This window comes from Oculina patagonica, chromosome 7 (genome assembly GCF_052425735.1).
Source record: "Oculina patagonica isolate OP01 chromosome 7, crgOcupat, whole genome shotgun sequence".
In the NCBI taxonomy this organism is placed as follows: domain Eukaryota; kingdom Metazoa; phylum Cnidaria; class Anthozoa; order Scleractinia; family Oculinidae; genus Oculina; species Oculina patagonica.
The window spans coordinates 3,048,010-3,065,630 of NC_135764.1; the positions used below are offsets into that span (position 1 = coordinate 3,048,010).

Genomic DNA, 17,621 nt, shown 5'->3' on the forward strand with positions numbered 1-17,621 from the left:
CTTCTTTGAATTTTCTTGCGAAGCGCGGACGAAGCCACCAGGAGAGAACTGGCAGTCAAATCGGCAACTCTTCAGAATGTCAGGAACTATAAAAAAGGAATGTCATGGTTAAGTATTAAAATAAACTAAATCCCGCATAATTTTATACCCTAAGCTTAAAGTGTATATGACACGAAATCTTTTATTGGCTTTTTTCTTTCGTTGATATGTTTTGATAAAGGATTGATAGTTATTCTCTTGATAAATTTTAAAAGTTATTTTTACAATTGATGACACATTACTGCATTCATATGTTGTATCCTTTCACTACAGTCTAAGTAAGCTATTTCTCTTCTTTTTTGAGCTAAACCAAAAGGAAACCGGCGCGGGTACTAGAAACATACCTGTCCACTTTCGTCACGCATTCGTCACGCTTCAATTCCACGTTTAAAAGTCGCTATGCACCTGTCAGGCGCGGTGACCCAACGGTTAGTAGCTCCTTACCGGGGTCACTGTTGTGTTCTTGGGCAGGACACTTTACTCTCGCAGTACCTCTCTCTACCTTGGGTACCGGCGAGTTAATGATGGGGATAACCCTCTGTTGGACTACCATCCTAGGCTACCCATGCCACGGGAACCAAGATAAGCTCCGGGTGTAATTTATGGTCCACTATTTTTGTATGCAGACCTTACTTTATCTTACATAAAAGTAAAGATCAGTAAAAGTGTTATGCTAATTGTTGGTAATTTTTAATTATTACTGTGCCTTCACCTGCTTCGTATTCACTTTTTTGTTCTAAATTTAAGTCAGATTAACGAGAATCATACATGTCTTGGGTGCTCGAGAATAAAACTAAGCGGGTAATTATTAGTTACTTACATATCCGTACAACTACAGCATACCTGCTCGTGCTATTAATAGCTTTGGCTCCGAGTCTAAAGAAGCGTCTCGAACGTCGTACGCACGTAGATGCCCTTGTATGTCTTTGGTACATTTAGCAATGACGACACTATTCGAATTTGCCGCATTGTCCACACTACGACCACATTCTCCCCCTGCAATCTGTCCATATTCACACGCGGCCATAAGCAAAAGCCGGCACAGTCGTTTCTGTCAAAATGAACTGCACTGGAGTGACAGCAAGTATAATCGGTAGTTGAAAATTTGCTTGGTGGCCGCGCCACTTCCGGGGTGAATTGGAGTTATCCAGTCTAGCTTTGCACATATTCACATCACATCTCAGAACTCAGCTGACAGCGTCGAGTATTTGAGATGTCAAAGTAAGATCGGGGAAATGCGCTACTGCACTACCAAGAAAGCCTCAGTGAACTGTACTTCCTGTTGAATTATGCGGTTTTGCCAAGTTAATCGTTAACATGGACGTTACATTGAAACATGATCGCGTGCGACAAGAAGACATGAAGAAGCATTTCGCTCCGTATTTTGGTACGAATAATGTGGTTTCTGGACTAGGAAAAATCATAAAGGTAAGAAATATTTCTTTATTGCTCAGTGAGTTGGCATTTACTTCGTTGTAGATGCCACATTCTCGTTGAAAGCAGATTTGAATGTATAATTTGGCAATCAACGTACCGGAACCGCTCAAAGCAGAAGATAAGCTCGCATTTCAAAACTCTCGCGAAAGTTTCGAACAAATTCGCCAACATAGCAAATACGCAATTCCACCACAAAAACATGGTTTCCTTTTATTTAAAAGTATGCAACAAAGTGGAAATTACACGTCTTTTAACGAAGAAACGTAACATTTGAAGACCTTCCGTTAGTTGTTGTTATTGACACGGAAGGTCAAAAGGTCACTCAAATGACTCGAGTGACCTATTTTCAAAACGCTCTCAAAATTCGTCGTTTCGTTTATCCCAATTTTTTTTTCGTGAAAACTGTAGATAGGAAACTTCTCTTTCTATGGCGTATAGTCTTGAAGGATAAAGTCGTGTACCAGAGTGATTTTTTGTCCCGTGAATTTAGGCAAAATTCGGCTGTTGCTACGACTGTCAAAATGTATAAACTTAAAAATTCCGTTAAAAATTCCAGTTTTTGTTGCACATAATTTGAACACCACTTATAGACAGAGGAAATGAAAGGTTTTAAGTTCCTTGGTAATTTTTTTCTAGGACGCTTTTAATATATGAATAACAGCTTTCACAAAAGTCGCTATTTCGGCGTTGATTTAGCGTGCCGTCACCGGCAAAATATTAAAAAATTCGACTAAAAATCAAAAAAATTCTTAACGACCCGAAACTTATATTTTTAGAACTAGTTTACCGAGGCCTTTATTCTGGCAAAGTTTGGGAAAATCGGTCTTTGCTATCTTGCATACCTTAGTCGGTCCGTAGAGCAAACCCCTCTTAAGTCCGCGGTTTGCAAGAGTCACGGGGTTTGCGTGAACTGTAGCAGTGAGCGAAAATTCTCTTACTCACGTCCCGGCTCACGTCATCCCTTTCTTTAATAAACTTGCATCAACAAATTCCTGCCTGGGCTTGCAAATTTTTATATTGTTCCGAATCTCAAACAAACTACACTCAAACCACTTGAATGGCATAAATTGATTTCGGTTAAAATTAAAGAAGCTTTAAAATCAAGTTCTTGAAGTTTAACTGCTATTTCCCCCAAAAAAAAACAGCTTTCAGAAGCATTTGGGAAGTCGCGTGATTCGAAGCACGTAATTCTAACTGCGAGATTCGCTAGGTAATTCCCCTTTTCGTGATGACGTGTGTCCTGTGCCTTGACAAATTTTTGCTGGGTTTGCAATTTTCGTTTCGATTCCAAAAATAAACTCAAAAACACTTGCAAAACACACGAAAAATAATTCATATTTTTATTTAAAAATAGTTTGGACATGTCAAATCGCAACGTGAATGTTCAAGCCCTGAGCCAAACGCTTGAATATCAATTTAATGAACGATCGCCAGAAACATCAAAATTTGCGTGACCGTGACCTCCTTCTGGAACGATTTACCGACAAAAAAACGAAAACAAAACCCCAGGCAGATTATGAACCGGGCCCAGGCCCCGCCCGGTTAATTATCCGTATCACGTATTGCACGAGTCGGCGGGGCGGTAGAGACGCAGTAGTCTAATGGTTAGTGGTTATACTCTGGGTTCTAGCCATTGCGTTGTGTTCTTGGGCAAGACACTTTAATCTCACAGTGCCTCTCTCCACCTGGCCTGCGAGCAGGCTCTCTCTCTTCGAGGGCAACGAAGCGAACGCCTTCGGCACTCGTGTCGTTGCCCCCGAAGAGAGAGCCTGGTCGCGATCTTACAGCCCCAAAACAGTGACCTCATAATTGTGTTTTTGCAACCCCGCTGCTGTTACGCAGGCTACGCTGCCGGCTGGTGTTTACGACAATTTCCGACAGTTTTCCCGAGCGCTCTACGATTATACAGGCCAAAAATAAGCATTTTTGTTAACTTGAAATATCACTGCGGTGCAAAGTCCAATTACTTTCAAACTTCGGAATATGTTTATTTGATTTTTAATTAGCACTTTGGCTAAAATAAAAATAAAATCGAAAAATGGATACCGGTAGATTATCAGAGCAACCTGACATAATACTGCGGTGGTCAGGTAATTAACATATGGTTAATAATTCTTAAAATTTTAATCGATTTTTTTTTTTGCTGTTTTTGAAAACTAGGTAAGTTCCTTAGCGTAATAACTTACCCACAATAACTGGCTGGCTGATTTTGCGATGTTTGCTGGCAACGTCAGGAGGAGCAATAAAATAGCGACCATCTCTGAGGTAGAGACTGTGATATGAATCCCCCATCAAGTTTTCAATCACATTACCAACGACAGTCATGCTCAGTTCTTTGAAATTTTTCCTGCTCTGAAAAAAAAAAAAAAAATAACAATTAGTACTATTTACACAAAGACCAAACTCGTCCCAGGGCCATCTCCGCTTTCAAGATGGCGGGCAAATTGAGTCAGCGGTTTTCAGGCGGTGTGTTACTAGGTAATATGACGTAAGTGTTTGCGTGTCTGAGTGTTCGCGCCATTTTTAAGGGCTAAAATTAGATCTAACAGAAATTGAACTTTTTGTAAAAAAAAACAGTCTCAGAACTCACTAAGAAATGCCAAGTCAGCTTCACGGCTCTTTGTATTAGTAACGGTTATTCAAAAATGTGAAGTTGCAATACAGCTATCATCCTGTTTTTTTTATTATTATTTCTTTTTTTTAACGGCCCACAATGTAAACTACTGGGTTACCAGTAACTGTGATAGCCAATAAAGTTCTTTTTTTAGTTATTCACTGCGCCCACAAGTAACTCAAGCAAAGAGAACGCGGGACATGTCACCGGCGGCGGCAAGCGCGGGAAAACATGAAAGCCTTGGCTTGGTCGGGAAAATACCTAACTGGCGACAAGCCCAGAAAAACACGTTACCGTTGCCAAGTGAACAGCGACAAGCAGAAATATGAAGAGGTATGAAGCTAAGTGTATGACCACTATAAACACATATTTATTTTTATTTTTTTTTTTTGCACTGAATTGTCTAGACAAAAATATATTCGCTCTAATTGGTCTCACTAATCCCAAGAAATGCAAACTCAAACTTGAAGTATTGATTTTTAAAGTCGTTTTAAAACCGCCATCTAGTAAAAGTACTCATGCAGTGTTCCGCACTCGTTCACCGACATTAACTCATATGAAGGCAAGAAGTTACACAAACCATTTCTTGTTGAAGCAGTGGCTTGATAACGCTGTTGTTGGGGACCTGCAAAAATTGAACAAGATTTTAACGCCAAGGCCAATAAGCTCAACCGCGATTTAATATTTCCGGGAATATTTGTAACTGGATAATAAATCAAATCAAAATTCAAATCATAGTTAGAAGTCCCCTCTACTAACTATGTTCAAATAAAATTTTTATTTCGACACGTTACACCTAGGAGTACATAAGTTCTCGTTTGAACGTGTACGTGTATCTAAAATTGATCAATCTATTATTTTAAAAGATTAATCTAAAAATCTAAAACGCTACATGGTTTATATAATTATGAAAGATGAATTCCAGTCCGTACTGCGCAATCTCGGCTGCAATGTTTATGTGAGCCTCACACGAAGGAATTTTTACAAGCAAAACTAAAAATTCCGTGACAAACTTACCTTTTTCTTCATTATTAACGCCAGATATCCTTGCAGAACAAATAATAACGAGTCGAAGAACCTTGACGCTATTTCAATCCGACGTTTCAGCTCATCGGGAATTCTTGAACGAAAGGAACCGTAATGGCGGACTAAAAAACTTTATGTATGCTGTCACCGAAGTGTAATGTTTCAACGAATTCAAAACAAAAACAAAAACAAACCCCGAGTCTGCGCAGTACGGACTGGAAATCAGCTTTAATAATTAATTATATAATTATTAAAAAGCTGGCTTAGCACATTATATTTGAAAAGGCGAACAGGCGGTTGGCAGGCTAAGGAAATTTGAACAGTTTTCATAATCCTTTGATTCAACAAAGCTCAAAATTTAACAAAGTTCAATGTGTTTAGTGTTGCTTGTGATTTGTGACGAGACGGCTGTGTCAGTAACCTACCCCGGTATATAACTGACAGAGGATCTGTGGAGTGAGAAACTCTCTCATGCTAAGACCATTCTGTAGGAAGAGCTCCACAAACTCTGTCTTGTCGTCGAGTAAAGCGGCCAGCATTGGATTAGACAGGGACTCCGTCTACATAAACAAAACAACACAACTGTCAGTAAGGCTGCCAGACCAAGTATACACTTTGTTAAGGACTGGTTACACTTTTTTGTGTTTAATTGCACGGTATTATTAGGAACACGACCCAATAATCTTTTAAGAGAAAAAAGAACCTGCTTTGCAGTTCAAGAATCGCTGTCAGAATATAAAGATTACGCAGGTGCAGTCGGCAGGCAGTTTCAATTTTTTTTCTCCTAAGCCTCAGCCAAGTGGAACGAGAACACGAAAGTAGCGAAAGCCTAGTGTTCTGTGGGTCCGGTGAAGCTTGCTGCGTTCAATCATTCAGTTTGGGGAAAACAGTAGAGATTGCGCGCAGACTAAAATTGTTCTTGCGATGGTGACTGATCAAGGATAAAGTTCTCATGCGGACAATACAGAGTCCTGAAGTTATTTTAGCTTCGAAATTAACTTAAAATGTGTAGCGAGTGTTGCCCCCCCCCTTCTCTTATTTTTGCCCTCGCCCCGATTTTAGCCTGGCCAAAATGTGGAAAACTCTTCATACGCACGGGAACGCTTGCTAAGCAGGCTAAATTAATTAAATAAAGTAACTAACCGTCCAGTGTTTCTCCTCTGTGAAGATCTCACTTTTGGCCACATCAATACGGTTCCAGGCTAGCGCTAAATTTAACTGCACCAAAGGACTGGAACTGTTGGCTGTCAAACAAGAGTATCAATAAACACAAAATTTATAAAATTAGTATATTGACGAATGATTACAAATATGAACGCTGATTACAAGTACAACGACGGAACCTCACTGTTTGCTACCGTTTCATACGATCCATTCCTTCATACAATAACGCATTTGGTTCTACATACAGTCACGCACTCGGTCCTTGATACAGTCACGCACACAGTTCTACATAGTAAAATCAGTCCTTCATTAAGTCACGCACTCGATCTTACCGACCTCTTTCAGGCAAAACGCGCACTCGAGCAATTTTCTTTCCACAATTTACGAACTATTTACACTATTTCTTACTATCTAATCTATCTAACCTGTTTACTGCTGTCTGAAGCTGTGCTGCCTTTCTGTTTGCATGATCCACCATTTTGTATGTAAAAAAAGAAAACCGCCAGAGTTTGCAAAATCTGAGACCTTCAAAAATGTTAGCTGTGTTATTACAAATTAAAAAAATTCCTTGTTACCAAATAAAGAGTTTACAATAGCATATCAGCTTCATTATATCAAAACAAATGAATAGTAACATCTGTACACTACATGTACCATACCTTTCAAGAGGGCTTTCAGAATGGCAAGATCAATGTCTTGAGATATATTTGTCTCATCATCAAGTCTGTATATCGAGATCTACAAAACAACAAACGCTTGAATTTACTACAGGGTTACATGGTGAAAACGGATAAAAACGAGAGGAGATGTGTGTATTTAACGTTAGCCTACGTTATCCGGCTGCCTTTTTAACGGCTGTTGTTCGCGACTTTAGATAACTGCCCGCGAGAAAGAAGTTTAATCAAAGTTGACTTGGTAATTAGATTTATACAAAATGAGAAGTTACCTCAAGCTCTCTATGAACTCCGCGCAAGGGAAGCTTAATTATTTTTGAGGCTTTGAAATTATTACTGCTACTTAAAAATTTCCCTCAATTTATGTGCGAGAACGATTTTAAACTTGTGGGCAAATGCGAAATGGTGGAAAATTAATGCACTGTTCGTGAATAAATGCGACCAAAAATGTAGAAGGTTGAACAAGGAAATTTGATTTAAGTCAACTGTTTAAGGAGCGTTCAAAGATGAACTACAGCCAAATGATTTTACTAACCATTTTTTCGTCTTCAAGCACTTGTTCGATCATTTTGTAATGTTCGCTGACATCTGTATCCTTCATAAATGGAAACACATCTGCCACCTTGGCTCGTATCTTGCTCTCAAACGCTGGATCAATGATGTTGATAGTAGTCCTCCCTTCACTGAAGAGAAAAAAAATGTATCAAAGACATTTCAAATGAATGTGCCAGAATACTAATAGTCTATAAACCCAGTTAAAAGTAATTACATCTAACCAATCGCAACAAACGCATTGACACACGAGCAAATCAAAACTTAAGGTGATTCCACGGTATTGCATTGCGCATTCTAGCTGCGCATAAGTTTTCGCGTCATTTAGCGCGCGCACGCTCGCGCGCGCACAGAACACTACGAGATTCCCTTTAGGCTAAGCTCGGTAAGGAAATAAATGGTCATTTTCTCTTAAACGAGCACGGTGACCCCCATTTTTTAATGCAATAATTTAAATGTCATACGGTTGTCTACAATATATTGCAATTTAAAGAAAAGTTTAAAATTCTACATTGAGATATTTTAATTTTAGTGCCGTAAAAAGCACGTTTTTAGGTAGTGCCGTTAACGTGCGCACAGAGCAAAATCTTTAATTTCTTCATTATCTTAATTCCTGTACAATAAGAATAGTTTTTAATATAAGATCAAAGTCTATTTTGTTGAACTAGACTAATTTTTTAATGCAAAAATGATTTTTCTCGAAACAATAGCAATCCCCATTTGGATTACTAGGCTTCCTAATATATACCTCGCGGGTCGTATATTTACTATAATGCCATCCATTTTACACAAAAACTAGCGCGGTGACCCCCATTTTTTATTTCATTTTTTTAATCCTCATAACATAATTGTAACCTGGACCAAGTTTCAGAAAATTTTTAATACTCCTTCTATTTCAGTGGAATCACCTTAAAGCGAAAGTATGCAACCGGCTCCATGCAAACGCGGGAAAACGTGCACCCGATGCAAAGTGTTCTGATTGTTCAGAGGGACTGAGAGTAAGTCGTTGTTGTTTTTTTACAGCCAATCATAGAGCTGAGCAAAGGAAAAACAAACGTTCAGAAAGTAACAGCTTCAATGATCGTCTAAGGCCCCGTCCACACTAATCCAGATAAATTTGAATTTAACGATACGCTACATCCCACGCAACGCTGCAAAGCTAACTAACCCTTTTGTTTTTGACATTTGACGTCAGCGTTTTTTAAAAAGTTCCGTTTTCGCCGTCCACATTACACCACCTAGCCGGCGTTTTCAAATTTCTTCACTTTGGAGACCGTTTTCGAAAAGCACCGTTTTCGGTGACTGAAATTGCCTTTAAAAGCCCTTTTTAGTGTGGACGGTTGGCCTATCCGGAGGAAAAAAGATGCGTTTTCAAATTAATCCGGATAGGTGCGGACAGGACAAAGTTTGAAAGGCGAGGAAGAGGGCAAAGAAACAAAGGGGGGAAGGTTCAGGGTTTAAAGGGGGAGAGGTGTAATTATACTTATGCATAAAAAGAGAGCTGAAATAAACCAAGACACTTCATCAGAATTGTTATTTTTGATGCGCACAAGAGTCATGAAGATAGCTATAAACGCTCACCATTTCTTCACTGTATGACTATAAGCATAAGCCACTACATCTGCAGCACGTCCACTCCCATCCACCACAACTGCTGGGATTTTCTTCTTGATCAACTCACACATGGTGCGTACAGTGTTCGGTCCACCTTCCAGAACCAATAGAACCACAGGCACACCAATGGCACCTAACAATTATTACAAAACAATACATTGTAAGGTCACGTGGTTCTCACATACCTTGTTGGAACTTCATTTCGCAGGTCTTTAATTTTGCAATTTTGAAAGGATCCGCGAAACGTACTTAACGTTTTTGACGTATTTTCAATGTTTTTATGTTTTTAGTATTTTGGGCCATATCGCATAAACAAAACCGAGAAATTAAGTACCAATACAGTAGTTTTGGGCACAAAAATTCAAGGCATCTTCGTGATTTTGTAAGCCAGTTTTTTCCTTCTTATTTTTCAGACTCAGTATAATGAGTGAACCTAACAATGCCAGAACAGAAAATAATGTCACCTTACCAAGATTTTTATTAACGAACACAAACTTGTCGCAGATTGGACAAAATTCCAAAAATAAACTTCCTTTTCTATAATTTTTCGAAGTCTAGAAAATCGATTAAAACATTTCGTACTTTTGACCGCATTTTCAAACACTATATGATTGAACCAAGCTATCAGAAACGACGTGGCCCGAAAAGCTAGCGCTGTGTTTCTTCCAGAGGAAAGGAGCTTTTTTGTTCCATAGCTGTAGCACATTACTTGGAGATTGTAACCCCAAACCTGATTGAGATGGTGATTCTTCTTAATACAGTTTGCTTATCTCTACATTTGTTTTAAAAAGAGGCGCGTTGGCCTATTATACTTAGTGAATTGGACTCCGGATCGAGCTGTCCGGGTTCAAGCCCTGGTCAGAGCACTGTATTGTGTTTTTGGGCAAGATGATTTACTAGATCACGGTGCCTCTTCCCACCCAGGTGTAAAATGGGTACAGGCAAATTTAATGCGGTGGGTTAACCCTGCGATGGACCAGCATCCCATCCAGGGGGGAGTAAAAATATTCCCAGTCACTTCATGCAAAGGAAACCAAGATTAGCTCCGGCCTGATGGGCCACTAGGCTCGAACGCAGACTTAACCTTTTTATCTGATTGTGATGCAGATTCTCTTTAGCTTATCCCTACATTTCCTTTAATGTTAGTTTTGAGATTTTGGCTATACATCAAGACAATATCTTCTAGTTGAAGATTTTCTCTCTTTTTCTTTCATCACGATTTATTAAGACTTAATAACAGCCAGCACAATAGGAATGCACCGGGCGCTAATTTTACCATTTTACCAACGAAATTTAATAGAGTGAAAGAGGGAGGTCGCACGTTTTCCGCAACGACTACTAAATGCTGGAATCACCTCCCCCTTAAGTTGCGCGCCTCTTCATCTGTAAATATCCTTAGGAATTCTTTGTAAAAATATTTTAAATTAAGTCAGCGCAAGAATAATATTTTTACTCCTTTTTTAGATAATAATTTTTAGATTGTGATATTTTGTAATAACCTTTGGATTGACATTGTAGCTTAGCTTTTAAATTTTTACATTACATTCCGATTTTTAATAAGGTTTTAACTAGATTTTAAATTAGATTTTTGTTTATAGTAGATTCTTAATTTTTTTAGTACATTAGAGAGGGCCACAAATTTATTAGTTGTAAAACAAACACGTGTACCCCTCTATAAATAAAGTTTGATTGATTGATTGATTGATTGATTGATTGATTGATCACATGTCTGTAATTTTAACCTACCTGCGGTAGACCTGGAATCAGTTTTGACCTTCATCACAGCTTCCTCGAATCTCGACCGCAGATCAATCTCCACGCCATACTTCCCTTCTGTTCCATTATCCACCAGTAAGAAATGCGAGTGATTGGAATCTAGCAAGGCCCCGCCAGATCCTGGAAGCTGTTCCATACGGTACCATGCTGGGTACAGACCATTCTTGTCCTATATGCAGTACAAAACAGAACTGTAACAACCGCTGTCTGTTTGAAACTGGAAACTGGAAATTTCCTTGCAATAACCTTGGGAAAAACCAGAGCCACGGGAAAATGCACACATACCGGTAGTCATAAAGCGCGGTCAAAACACGAAAACGTATGTTACTTCCAGTTCACGTTGGCTTAAATTTTGAAAGAGGTTACGTCCAAGAGTTTGTAAAAATACTGCAGCAAATCAAAACTGGGGTGGCAAAACTTTCACAGCGGTCAAACGCAAAAATTGACGTCACTTCCGGTTTTTGGCGCCTCGAACTTTTCTGAGAATTTGACTCAAACGTGGGCAAGAATTTTGAAGGAAAACGTTTAATAAAGAAATGGCACGGTGAAAGAAAATTTCACGTTGGGAAACTCAGGAGATCAATTATTAAATTTCCAATGCATACGCAGCGTATAAACCTTAATTTTCGGAAATTTAAAAGGTTTGTATGGAGCAGTTTTGGCGGAAACTGCACACGCGCGCGACGTTTGACCTCTGTGTGAGCAAAACTGGAGGGCAGCAATGTCAAAATTCTCTACCCATGCCTATATTTGGCGTACAAAGCAGCTCAGCTTAAAAGTAGAGGATTTCACGAAATAAATGTGTCTGCATTTTGCAGTAACAGGCGCTGACTGTAGACGGCTACTTTGTTGGCAAAATAATCTTCCTAACTACAAGTAGTTAGCACGTATCATGATGTGGTTGTAAACTGCAAGGAAATGACCTCTACCGAATTCTGTTTGAGATCCCCTAATTTTAGCCTATAATTGGAAAGGGCAGTACATAGCTACTTAAATGTAGACCATTTACCTTGGGAGCTATCAATGAATCCTTTCTGTCCACAATGCCCCAAGTAGCAATTCCAATAACATTAACTTTGTCTTCACTGCCAAACGTGATCGCTTGTTCTTTCACTGCTTCACCAACATGCTTCATCACACCAGCGTTCGTCCCACCTACAAAATGAATGTTTAATTAGTTTTTTTTCGCAAAATTTGAAGGCTGGGATGGGTTGGCAGGAGTTCAGGGAAGATTGACCAAGAGTGCAGTGAAAACAGAAGGAAATGACGCAAAATACCAAAGGAGCTGAGCGAGGTTTGTATGAAAAAAAATCTTAAAACTTCCATACTTCAGCTGCTAAATGCATAGCCTGTGTACAACCGTCCCGCTCCCCTCCAAAAAATCAGGGAGGGATTTTTTTGAGGGGAGCGGGACGGTTGTACACAGGCTACTTAATGCAGTAATCAACACAATGTCTGAATATGGAGCTGATGCACTGTAACTTTGGCGAGAAAAGATTTTTAAATACCTAACCAATTTCAAGGTCAAGGTGGGGGACTCCTATATGGGATGGGGATGCTTGTCGTCTCGCTTAGGGTATAAATTTCGGACTTTAGGTCTCGCTTAGGGTGTTCTGGGCAAAATGGCAATATTTTTAGCCGTCAGGGTCTCGTTTAGGGTTGCACACGAAGAAATAAACAAATATAAAATGTCTTTTCAGAATTTTGGTATCTTTTAGGGGTCTAAAATAGCTTGAGCCACACCCCAGATTGGTCTCTTTTAGGGGTTATTTTCAACATTTCCGATGAGCATCCCCTAAGTGACAAAACCACTACTTCTTTAAACCAAAATATGTCTCCAGGGCGTTTTAATGTAAAGTTTGTAAGCAAACTTAACTAGATTAACTTTGAAATCTGTCCAGCCTTATGGTATTTTAAAAAGCCATATCACAATCCTTTTCCATCTTCTTCACTTTTGTCCATCCATACCTTCTTTTGTATTTGGTGGCCATTTCCACTGGCTTAAATCCGCACATGTTACAGATTACATGTACACCACATGTGTATTTAAAGATTAATAGGCATACAAACCTGTGATAATCCATGCACTGGTTGACTTGGCAGCCTTGATCAGACCTCTTCTAAACACCTCCTTTAATCTCGGCTTGAGGACAAAACTCTTGGCGCCACCCGTCACTGAGATGACTAAGTTTGGAATCTCAAGGTTCCATCTCTCAAGCATCAATTTCAGGACGAGATTGGCGTCGGTGTCATGAGATACACGAACATACTGTAGGATAAAATAAGAGATTAGAGATAATATCTATATTTATTATATAAACATCAGTGAAATACCAGGAAATCTTTCGCGTGAAAAAATCATATCTTCTCAAGTGAAAATAACATGTTATCTTCACATGTGAAGATATCGATTTCGAAACGTTGTCTGACAAGTTTGCCCGTTTAAATGCTGAATGAGCCAAAGTAAATCGATAATAAGTCGAAACATCTTTGGATGTTCCTCTACAATCTTTGGCAATCTTTGAATATCTTCGGAAATTTTTGGAAAAGATCGGAAAATGTTCGGAAACATTTTGCAAATCTTCGGAAATTTTCGGAAAATGGTCAAAAACATTGTAATTGTAAACCTAGTAGGTTTATATAATAAACAGAATATTACATGGTTGCTTGGAGGTATGAAATTTATCTTCGAAGATAAATTTCATATCTCTGTGCAACCATGTAATATCCTCTATGTAGTTTCTAAGGTAAAGTAAGACTCTGTGGAATGCTGCAATGCACGGTAGTCCATCTCAGGAAACATCCCCACACCCCGTGTCCCCACCAACTTTTTTATGAGTGAAAAGAGGAACGTTAACAGGAGGACAGTGTCTTGTCAAGACAATGACCCTGGCTTACTCAAACCCAAAACACTTGACTAAGTGAATTAGCTTGCCACCCAAAATAAGCTTCAACACATAACAAGAGGCAAGACCACCTTTGAAATCTCCACTTGTTAATTCAAAACAATGTAGCATGCAGTATTCCTCTCCTGTTTATCAAATAAACGCAGTCTCAAGTCAGTGGCGATTTTCCTGTGCCAAAATTAAATTCTGTTTAAACTCTGATAGGTGACTGACCCCAGGGTAGAATTTTTGTCAATTGCACGACTCCCCCCCCCCCATGCTTAACAATCAGTCCATAGACCTCCAAAAGAAGCATACCGTAATTGGATTAAGGCTATGTAGTGGTATGTGGAAAGGGAGGAATGATGCTTAGTGTTTATGTTGCAGGTTAAATCCGTTTCCAGACTAGTTTAATCAGATTCAACCTACAGATAGCAATTTATTGGACTTGTTTTCAATGAATTCAAGTTATTCTATGTCACTGTTAAAGTGTTATCTCCAGGTTGAAGCAGATTAATCTACATCGGAAACAGATGTAATTGAAAAAGAAATCACGATTTAACCTGCAACATTTACATGTACATAGTATCAGAAGAATGTTACTAACTGGAGATCTTTTTGTCTGACTGCCTTGCCCCAGGAACTCTATCTCTCCATAAGCATCAGTAGGCAGCTGTCGAGTGCACCTCTCAGGAGTCCACTGGTCACTGGTGTCCTCCCTTGCCACAGTAACATCATGAAGTAATTTAGGTCTGCCGCACTTACACATAGGATTCCTACAAATAAACCAAAATGAAATAAGTGTAACATGCATTGCATACCGTAAAATTCCGGTTATAAGCCCCCCCCCCCCCGCTTATAAGCCCCCCGGTTATAGGCCCATCGACCTGGAAACAAAAAAAATACATCCGATTATAAGCCCCCCCGGATATAAGCCCCCCTCTGCTGAATGATGGTACTGAACAGGGCCAAATGTTGCTTTATTATGTGTTTTTAACCTTAAAAACGTATTTCGATCAACACTCCCGTGGCTCGTTTCGAAACGTTTTTTTTATTCCGCTTATAAGCCCTCCCGGATATAAGCCCCTCCGCTTATAAGCCCACCCAAAACCCCTTACGAAGTTGTATAAGCCCAGGGCTTATAACCGGAATTCTACGGTATTGGTTGCATTAAGAAAATTAACATTGACACAGGAGGTTTTCCAGAACAGATGTTATTTCTGGCTGTTATCTTTTGAGATTGCAGCCAAACACTCAAAAACTTCATTTAATTAATTTGAATAACTATTTTGAACATGGAAACTAATATTCTTTTTCACCTGGAGGCAAGTCTTTTGTTATTTCTTGTGGGGCTGGCACAGAAAGCAAAATTTTGACAGAGTAAAAGAAACAAGAACAGGCTTTCTTTTTCTTTAACTTTATTTTGTGGTTTGTTGGCTTTTCCGTAAGAAAGGTTTCCACCTTCATATAAATTTCTTTATTTTATACAAGAAAATAAAATTCATATCTTAAAGCCACAGTGTAATTTAATTACTATATAGACAAAAATCACGAGTTGAGTTGAGAAAATTAAATTAAAAATACTATTAGAAAATATACTTTATTTTATACAAGAAAATAAAATTCATATTTCAAAGCCACAGTGTAATTTTATTACTATATAGACAAAAATCACAAGTTGAGTTGAGAAAAAGTTAAATGAAACATGCAAAGGTGGGAAATGACATCATAATACACCACTGCGGTCCCAGATGTAGTTTCGTGTAAATTTTATGAGTGGTCTATTTCCCGGTAAAACACTTGCATCTTTATAAATAATATTATCATTATTATAATCATATCACACTACAACAATATTATTGCTCATGAGCTCTTACTCTTCAGAGGTGGTTTTCTTCACATCCTTTACAATTTTAATGCACTCCAGCCGTTGAAAATTGCCAGCAATCCTAATTGATTTCTTGCTTTTCTAAAAAAAATTAAACCGCATAAGAAAAATGAGATATGTACAGCAGCATATCAAATACAGTATATATAGTTAGTGTTATTCTTAGGATAGCTAGTCTTCGTGTTGTTGATAATGCTGAATTTTAATTCCTCCGCCATGCTTGCAAAATAGCCAACTAACGCCGTCTGCCTCCCACCTGACCAGTTCTTAACCACGTTTTGTTCATTCAAATTTTCTTTTAGTATTTTTCTCTTTCTAAACATAAATTAATAGTATCATTTTGCAGATTTAGGTATAATTATTGTAAATTATTATTAATACATTGAAGTCTCGATCCCTATCCTGGCATCTGCAGAATGATTCTTGATATATTGTCATGTGTAGAGGACAGGCGCATAGCTAGATGTACAGTTATACAACCTGCTTTTATTTTCACACTGATCACATTTTTGATCACGAAAAATTATACAGGAAAAAGTGTTATAGTGAGATGTGGAATATCTGAAGGCAAAATTATAAAAAAGCACTGAGAGAAAGGCAAAAGTTCTAGCATGGAATGAAATCTCCATTCTGAGTTTTCAGACTAAATTATGAATTGATTTCACTCACAGTTGAATGTAGTTCATTCAGTTCATATTTTGTGTAAAACAATGTAATAATAAAAGTAATAGTTGTTTTAAAAGGTTAAAAGGCTATAAATTATGACTAATGTGTACAAATAATAACCAAACGTTTTCAACTTAAAAGTCATCATCAGACTTTTACGTCGAAAACGTTTGGTTTTTATTTGAAAACATTAGTCATAATTTATAGCCTTTTAACCTTTTTAAAACATTTTATCATCTTAGCGAACATTATGTTGAAAGTAATAGTTATTATTTAATTTATGGATTCAGGAGTGTTATCAGTCTCGGCCTTCAGCTTTGCCTACCTCTTACCCAAGAAAACATTTTGGTTTAATTTAGCCTATAATATTAGCTTCTGGGCTATAATTTCAATAAAATTTAGATTGAAGTAATTTTACTAGATGTAAATTCTCTTACAAGTCTATTTAAAAAAATGAAATTGAATTGGACTCACCCTTGATAATTCAGGTTAATATGATGGATAATCATTATTTTACATGTACCGGTAATTCCTTAAGGTACAGTACATGTATAATGTCCAGATTAAAAACAAAATGCACTGAATTAATGATAAGTAACAAGACACTTGAAAATTATCCCTGACCATTAATGCATTAAAAAGTTTCCTCAAAAGCCACAAGTTAAAATTATTATGATGAAAAACCTTAAAATTTAAATTCTTCTCAAAGCAGACAGTTATATGATTCCCTTGTATATATCAGGATCTGAAGGATAATTTAAGCAACATTTATGCAAAAAAATAAACCAAAATACTGATTATTCCTGTCCAATATCCTTAATTAATTTGAAGAACTTAAAGTATCACTTTGAATGTTTCTGGAAAATTAATATGCTGCAGTAATGTGTGAGCTCTGAAATTAACAAACTTTTAAATTATTGAACATCTGCAATATATATTTAACACTAAAAACTGCTGAGACATAATGTTTGAGTCTAGAGTTCGACTACAAGTGATTCAAAAAACAACAGGATCTTAACTCACCCACTCTCGTCCAAATTACTTGAGTGAAACTGAACTTCCATGTGAATCAAGCTCATAAAGAGGTGAGAATGAGTCCTTCATTCTCAAAACACAATGCTTAATGCAACTTTATAAACAATTTTAAGCTACAACAGATCCAGACTGTTACATTTTCTGTCTTCTGTGCATTCTACACCTTCAGAACTGTTTCTCTCACCAAAAACTGTTTTTTAACCAAGCAACAAGATTCACAGCAGTTCAAAATCATTATTGTTAATGTCTTC

General features: G+C 37.9%; 1 protein-coding gene across 1 annotated transcript in view; it reads right to left on the bottom strand.

The window, feature by feature from the left end:
- Positions 1-17,621, bottom strand: part of LOC144661062 (transient receptor potential cation channel subfamily M member-like 2) — a 55,779-nt gene that overhangs the window by 24,988 nt on the left and 13,170 nt on the right. Inside the window, exons 4-15 of the mRNA XM_078521769.1 lie at positions 15,659-15,750; positions 14,389-14,557; positions 12,967-13,165; positions 11,906-12,051; positions 10,867-11,065; positions 9,088-9,253; positions 7,490-7,637; positions 6,940-7,018; positions 6,260-6,360; positions 5,542-5,676; positions 4,671-4,715; positions 3,663-3,828 (exon numbers count right to left, since the gene is read on the bottom strand). Of these exons, the coding sequence (XP_078377895.1) occupies positions 3,663-3,828; positions 4,671-4,715; positions 5,542-5,676; positions 6,260-6,360; positions 6,940-7,018; positions 7,490-7,637; positions 9,088-9,253; positions 10,867-11,065; positions 11,906-12,051; positions 12,967-13,165; positions 14,389-14,557; positions 15,659-15,750 (1,645 nt within the window). The remainder of the gene's footprint in view (positions 1-3,662; positions 3,829-4,670; positions 4,716-5,541; positions 5,677-6,259; positions 6,361-6,939; positions 7,019-7,489; positions 7,638-9,087; positions 9,254-10,866; positions 11,066-11,905; positions 12,052-12,966; positions 13,166-14,388; positions 14,558-15,658; positions 15,751-17,621) is intronic.